General features: G+C 39.7%; 1 protein-coding gene across 1 annotated transcript; it reads right to left on the reverse strand.

Moving 5' to 3' along the window:
* Nucleotides 1–4,881: 4,881 nt before the first annotated feature.
* Nucleotides 4,882–6,150, reverse strand: LOC109207446. Its single transcript, XM_019370367.1, has 2 exons — nucleotides 5,889–6,150; nucleotides 4,882–5,783 (listed from the first exon to the last, which is right to left on the reverse strand). Exons 1-2 carry the CDS (start codon nucleotides 6,148–6,150, stop codon nucleotides 4,882–4,884), a joined length of 1,164 nt encoding a protein of 387 aa, XP_019225912.1.
* Nucleotides 6,151–7,839: the final 1,689 nt, after the last annotated feature.

Below are 7,839 nucleotides of genomic sequence, written 5' to 3' on the forward strand. Positions count from 1 at the left end.
CCTAGGTGAGACCTATAGGCATAATGTCTAACAAGGTGATACATACTGATTTTAAGGGAGGATTACTGATTTTAGAGATGAACCAATTCCGCAGATGTTAATATTATTATTACTGATTTTAGACTTGCGGATGAATCAGATTTTAACGACTGCTCCTATAGGCATGCATTCTAAGTGTTAGTGATTTTAAAACGGTTATGCAAGTGCAGGAATCCTATGAGCATGGTATCTAGGATGCAATTGATTATTCCTTAGCCTATGGATTGTTTTGCCTAATGTCATATGCATGTGCAGAAATGCAGAAACTTATAGGCATGGCTTCTATATGTTGAAATGCAGAATCTTATAGGCGTGGCTTCTGTATGCTGAAATGAAATAAACTATAGGCAGGATCTCTATATGCAGTATTGAAATAAACTATAGGCAGGATATCTATATGGAAAAAATCTATAGGCAGGATCTCTATATGCAGAAACATAAACGAAAGTGTTGTGGTTGCGGAAATAAAGACCTAAAACATGATATCTACCCCATATGCATAACATGAGAGACCCTCCCCCATCGTTTACTATACACCCCATAAGTATTACAAAATTATTACAACTTGAATGAATCCAGAAAAGTAAATAAAAATTGCATCAGAGATTAAAATTCCAACCAAGGAGAGCCTAATTCAGACTCCTAGTCTGAAACATGAAATAAACCAGCTTCCAAAGATCGGATTTCCAAAGCCTTTCTCATTTGGGTGTGTCAGAGTTCCAAGGAGCTTCATGAACTCTAGGCAGTGCTTACACCCAATTACATTTGCAGGATCAGATTATAGTGCAGTGTGGAATGGCCAGCCCTCAAATGTCCAAGTTCAGAGGGAACTCAAGGTCCCCAAGGCAAGGCTCATAGGAGGGGGGCAGAACTTAGAGTCTAAGAATAAGTGTAAGTGCAATAGAGAGGGAATCAGGGAAGGCCGTAACAAACTAGTGGTCATTCCCAGCAACTAGAATACTGGCACACCCCTGACCAGCCTGTCAGCTTAAATTTAAGAGTTAGGACCTATTGAAGGTTAGGTTCAGACCTGGGCAGCAATTTGGATACTGTCAGGCCATGATCTTTAACTCAGCACACAAAAGGGAATGGGGGTATGGGGGATTCATAACAGACAATGAACATAAAAGAGAGTAACATGTTTAATACAGAATATGAACAGCAAAGTAGACAGGAATAGGACAACTGTAAAGTAAACACATAGTGAAGGAACTGAAATCAAATGGAGACATACCAATTTCAGGGAAAATAGGTAAGTAAAGCAGCAGTCTTGAAAAGCCAAGTTGCAAGCAAAGCAGTACAAAAGTCTCAGCAGAGAGTAGAGAGTTTGTAGGAGTATTGTGACTGAAAGTGGGTGTGTGAGAGTATGAGCATTGAACTTTTGGGATTCAGAAGTTCAAAGTTTTAGAGTTGTAAAGTTTTTTTTTTCAGAGCTTAAAACTTGTTTCAATGCAGAAGGGTCGAGCCCCTTTTATAATGCAGCAAATAAGCAAGAAAAAGGTAAGGAAATAACATTGCAATCAGTCTCCCTTTAGTTAAGGAATTCTGATTTCAAACGGGTAAAAACAATTATGGAAAGGGATTTTGAAAAAATATTTTCCCAGTAGTATAATAAAGGGTAAGTACATAGAAGCTATTTAAGGCAACAAACTAATAGTACGTGGTTTGTAAAAAAAAGGAAAGGGAATCAACCAGTAAAAATTAAAATTTCAGACTTTTACTTGAATGAATCAAGTCAGAAGAAGGGGTAAAGAAAGGTTCAATTAGGGAAAACTAGTAACAATCAAGTGAACACAATTAAAGGAATTCAGAATCAATCAGTAGTTGGCAAAGCCCTTTTTTGAAAGAAGAGTTCTCACATATAAACACACGAATACGTAAATCAAGGAGAGACTGTTAAGTTATTTAAAAGAGAATTTAACCAAAGAAAAATTCAGAATCATAAGCAAGGAGATACAGGTTCAATCTGGAGACTCATAATGATTCTGAGAGTCCAGGGTCCCAATGTGGAACCCTGACTCGAACACAAAAATCAAAGTCGTCAAAGGAAACCCCCAAATCCTAGGGTTTCACAATTGAATCAGACATGGAAAGCAAACCATTTGTTTCAGAGTCTCAACAAAAAGAGATATGATAGCATGCTTGAACGACAAAGGAAGAAAAATCATGAAGAACATATTTGAGAAAACTCAGAGCCTAAACGAGTTCAGAAGAAGGAAATAATACAAACTTGAACACAAGTAGATGAAGCATGTAAGAACATGAACAGAATCCAAAAAAATCAAACGGTAAGCACACATAGCAGAAGAGTAGTGAAAACATAGTAGGAGTAGAAAAGAAGAGGCAAAACACAATATATGCATAAAATAAAAGAAATCATGCGAGCAGGGTATAAACAAACACACATAAAGCAAAGAAGAAAAAGAACTAGAAAGATTTATTTTTTTTCAAAAATCATTTTAGAAACCCTAAAATCGAAGAGAAACGATTTAGACAAAACTTTTGGGGAAAACACTCTAGATGGCAAGGAAAGCATAGACACAGTATAGATCTAAACAAATAACGGTGAAAGAACCTCGAATGGCTTAGGGTTTTGGAGAAACCCTAGAAATGAGAAAGGCTTGGAGACAGGTCCGATCTTGAGTCGGAGAGGTCAAGAATCAAGCTCCTGGGTCTCGAATGTGCCGGAGCATGGCCGGAGAAGCCATGGAATCGAAGATCGGAGAAGATCGGAGGGAGAACCATCGAAGTCAGCCTTCCAGACCTCGAACACTCAAGGTCTAATGGTGGAGAGGGTGGGTAGAGACCATCAATGGACTGGGAAGCCATGGATTCCGGTGAAAATTCGGTGAAGGAAGGTGGGAGGAGGCTAGGGTTTCGGAGAGTTGTTAAGAGGATTTGAGAGTGTTTTGGGATTTTAGGGCGGCTGGTCCGGTGAGAATGAAGGGGATTAGGGTAGGTTGTTAGGTTTAATTATGGAAGGGTGAGTTTTGGCCGTTGATCTTGAGTGATCAACGGTCTAGATTTAGACGGGTAGGTGGGGAACGGGTTGGGTCGTTTGGAATTGGGCCGATGGGTTGGGTTCGGACTAAAATTGGGCTAATTAATTGGGTAGAATTGGGTCAATTAAGGGGCCAAAAGTGAAATGAAATAGGGCTATAATTGAAATAGAAATGGGGCTAGATATTAAATAGCCAATTTTCCCTTTTTATTTATAAAAATAGTAAAGCTAATTTTAAAAGTAAATTAAAAATACAGAAACAATTAATAGTGCATAAATATAAATTTAAAAATACTGGAGCTAATTTTACAATTATAAAATACTATTAATCGTAAAATAGGCTATAATTGCAATTATATGCAATTTAGCTTTAAGAAATACCAAATAAATTTGTAAAAATATGAAAAAATCACCTTAATTATATTTTGGTGCAAAAATGAGAATAAAAAATAAATTATTCACCAAAATGATAATCTTGGGAATAATTATGGATTTTGTACTGATAAAATAGACAATAAATTGGTTTTGAAAATCTTTAAAAATTAGGAAAAAATACCAAAACTCTTAGGTATGCTTATATATGCATATATATGCTACTTTTGAAAGTATTTTGTATATAAAAATTATATAGGAAAAAATTGGGTATCAACACCTTCAAGGCTTGCTCACATTCTGACATCCATTCGAAATCATTCTTCTTTTTTAGCAGTGCGAAGAAGCGATGACATTTTTCCGACAATCGGGAAATGAACCTGCTCAATGCTGCTAATCTCCATATGAGCCTCTGGACTTCTTTTACGTTTGACAATTGATCTGGGATATCTTCTATGGCCTTGACTTTGTCGGTTTACCTCAATTCTCCTTTGTAAGACCAGAAATCCCAGGAACTTACCAGAGTTGACCCGAACGCACACTTCTCGGGGTTAAGTTTCATGTTATGCTCCCTCAGGATGTCGAATATTTCTTGCAAATGCTTAAGGTGGTCACCTGCATTCAAAGACTTAACGAGCATATCATCTATATACACTTCCATAGTCTTTCCTATTCATTTCTCGAACATCTTATTCACGAGCCATTAATAAGTGGCTCCGGCATTTTTTAACCCAAAGGGCATCACATTGTAACAATATATATCGAAATTTGTTATAAACGAAATCTTTTCCTGATCTTCCGAGTTCATCTTGATTTGATTGTACCTAGAATAAGCATCGAGAAAACTCATTAACTCGTGTCCGGCTGTGGCGTCAATCATTTGATCGATATTTGGCAATGGGAACGAGTCTTTCGGGCACGCCTTATTAAGATCCTTATAGTCACGCATATGTGAAACTTATTGCTTTTCTCAGGAACTACTACTACATTAGCTAGCCAGTCTAAATATCTTACCTCTCGGATTAAACCGATATTGAGTAAGTGGTTTACCTCTTTTTTGACAAATTTATTCCTCACTTCAGCTATAGGGGGCTTTTTCTGTCTTACCGGATATATGTTGGGATCTAAACTTAACTTGTACACGGCTATCTCCGTCAAGATACCTATCATATCCCCATGCGACCATGCAAAACAATCGGCGCTATTTTAAGAAATTCAATAAAAGTAGACCTAAGCTCCGGGTGCAATCCTGTTCCCAAATGGAATTTCCTTTCTAGGAATTCTTCGAGCAGTGCAACTTGTTCTAGTTCTTCTGCCGCGGACTTCGTTGCGTCCATCTCTTCTGGATCTTGGAAATACCTTGGCACCTGATACTGTTTTGATTTCTCTGCCCTCGATTAACTTCCTCTAATGCGGGGGCAAGTGCCGGTTCTTGTAATTGCTATGCCACGCACTCCTTTCCTTTGCTACTAGAGACCGAGATTGCATTCATCTCTTGTTGCCGGTTGATCACCCCTTATATGCTTGATCCCCTCGGGTGTCGAAAATTTCAACAATTGGTGATACGTTGAAGGCACAACTTTCATCTCATGTAACCATGGCCTTCCTAGGATAATATAGTACCCCATGACTCCGTCTACAACTTCGAAGAGAGTTGTCTTCATTACTCCTTCAGGATTTGTGAGCAGCAAAATCTCTCCCCGGGTTGTCACGCTTGCGAGGTTGAATCCAGCGAGGAGCTTTGTTGCCGGAATAATGCTTCCGGTGAGTTTGGTTTGCTCCAGTACTCTCCATTGTATAATATTAGCTGAAATTCTTGGATCCACTAGAACACATTTAATCTTAAAATCTAATACATTTAAAGAAATTACCAGTGCATCATTGTGTGGAAGCAACAATCCATCTGTATCTTCCTCCGTGAAAGTGATATCATCTTCCCAGAGCCTTTTACTTCGAGTTATTGAAACTTTCGTCTTCTTCATCGCTGAAAAGGTGACCTCATTAATCTGAAGATCATTGACCGTTTGGTGTGGGGGTTCTTCTCCTGCTTTCGAGGGTTCCGCATTGTCTCTGTTCCGACCATAGTTGTTCTTGGCTCGGTCACTTAAGAATTCTATGAGGTGACCATTCTTCAATAGTGTTTCCACTTCTTCCTGAAGGTGTCGGCAGTCCCCTGTCCGGTGGCCCTTTGTCCCATGGTATTCACACCATGAGTTGGGATCCCTCTGTTCGGGAACGGATCTCATTGGTCTCGGGAATCGTGCCTCTTTGATGTTTCTCAAGGCTAACACAATTCCACTATACTGACTTTGAACTTGTATTTCGATAACTTGGGGTAAGAAAGATCCCGTGACCCTGACATTTCTTTCTCCTACAGTTTGTTGTTCCGACCATGATCGTTACTTCTGTCAACGGTGAACTTATCAGTTGTTCGAAGGTTTTTGCTACGGCTTTCAGTCCGCTCGTAAGAAAAAACCGGCCCCTCGAAGTCCATCTGTCGTAGTCATCTTTTGATTTTCTCTATCCTTCTCCCGAATTTTGGCCGACGATGGAAAGCCAACTTGATCATCTTCGATTCTTATCTTTGACTCGTACCGGTTATGGACATCTGTCCAAGTCGTAGCCTGAAACTCAAGCAAACTTTCCTTCAACTTTCGAGAAGTGTCTGAACTTCTCAGATTCAATCCTTTAGTGAATGCTTCAGCCGCCCATTCATTCGGGACAGCCAGGAGAAACATTCTTTCCTTTTAGAAACGGGTGACGAATTCGCGTAGCAACTCGGACTCTCCCTATGCAATCTCGAATATATCGGCCTTTCATGCTTGCACTTTTCTAGCCCCGGTATGGGCCTTGATGAAGGAACCCACGAGCATTTCAAAGGAATTTATGGAATGCTCAGGTAATAATGAATACCACATCAGAGCTCCTCTCGTGAGAGTTTCCCCGAATTTCTTTAGCAACACAGATTCAATTTCGTGAGGCGCTAAATCATTTCCTTTTACTTCCGTCGTGTAAATGGTAATATGCTCCTGCGGATCCGAAGTTCTGTCATATTTGGCACATAAGGCATTTTGAACCATTTTGGGATCAACTCTAGTGCAACGCTCAGCTTGTACAGCAATCGAGTATACTTCTTTGAATCCGGGCCTTTCAATACGGTGGCGCACCCGGGATTTGGTCCATGCGAGAGTTTACTTCCCTCATAAATCATAAAATCTCATTCTTGAAAAGATTGTTTTCGTTGTTGAGACCGGATCCGCTCCCTCCAGTCCCATCGGAGCCAACTTCACCCCTGGGAGTGTTGTTGCCGACCCTCTGTGCTGTTTGATTTTTGGGGACACCGGGAGGAATTGGATCTCGCTTGTTTGCATTGTTGGAGGCACCCAACAGTGCTTGCTTCAATTCCGTCATAACCTTATCCTGCCGCGTGAGATGGCTTAGGATGAGCGCCTGTTGCTCTTGTAAAACTCTTACCGCTTCAACACCATGTTCCTCATCAGCATCATCGGGAGTTGCCTCCCGAACTTGTCGAGGATACTGCCTGTTATGGACCGGTGTGGAGTCATTCTCTTCATCACGAGTATCACTGATTGAATCCTCTAAATGAGGCTAATCTCCTTGAATCTCGGGGTTGTGCGTGTTGTTAATGGTGTTATCTGCCATTTTTTTTTATTGTTTTTCTTTTCTTAGATAGAATAATCAAAGCATGCTAGTAAAAAAGACAAGGATCAATTTAATTACACGGCTGTCTAGGTCCCACGGTGGGCGCCAAACTATTTTTCCATAAAACGGTACAGTTGAATTTATACATGGTTTCTAGACAAGTGAACTAATTTGATCCACAAATAATAAAGCAATTAAAGAATAATATGATACTTAGCCTTAGAAAGTAGGTAAAATAGCATAAATAACGATTTCGGGAACAAGCTTTCCGGGCGCAGCAATGATGAGATCAGAAGCAAGAAAGTAAATGACATTAAGCTTTATATAGAATACTATATAAGTTTGCCAGAAAATTTGTCTCCTTTACAATGATAACTGAGCTCTCTATTTATAGCTATGTCTTGAGAAGGAGGTCGTACGATCGTGCCCTCCTTTAATGTCAATTATGAGGTCCATTGATGAAGGTGTAATGGTGGAAATAAATTCCAAATTCCTTGTAACATGTTGCCGTTCATTGCAGAATATTCTCTAATAAATTCTACCGGACACAAAGCATTTAATACACCTTTATGAACATTCTCCCCCGGTGACAAGCTGAATAGCTGCGTTCGGTGACCATATCGTCTTAGGTTCCACGTGTCCTTCCTTTAGGTGACCACGTGTCATATCATATTTTTCCCTATACAACCGTTAAGTTGGTTGAAACAATTTTTTTGGCGGGAAATTTGCTGATCCCTTCTGAAAAGTTTCTGACGGTTGATTAG

Source organism: Nicotiana attenuata, unplaced genomic scaffold (assembly GCF_001879085.1).
Source record: "Nicotiana attenuata strain UT unplaced genomic scaffold, NIATTr2, whole genome shotgun sequence".
Taxonomy (NCBI): domain Eukaryota; kingdom Viridiplantae; phylum Streptophyta; class Magnoliopsida; order Solanales; family Solanaceae; genus Nicotiana; species Nicotiana attenuata.

What these genes read in the sequence shown, in the direction of transcription:
- LOC109207446 (XM_019370367.1), bottom strand. Translation starts at nt 6,150, where the DNA reads ATGTTTCTCCTGGCTGTCCCGAATGAATGGGCGGCTGAAGCATTCACT. An exon ending in AGATGGACTTCGAGGGGCCG is followed by an intron (nt 5,784 to 5,888) that starts GTTTTTTCTTAC and finishes AACAAACTGTAG; the next exon opens with GAGAAAGAAATGTCAGGGTC.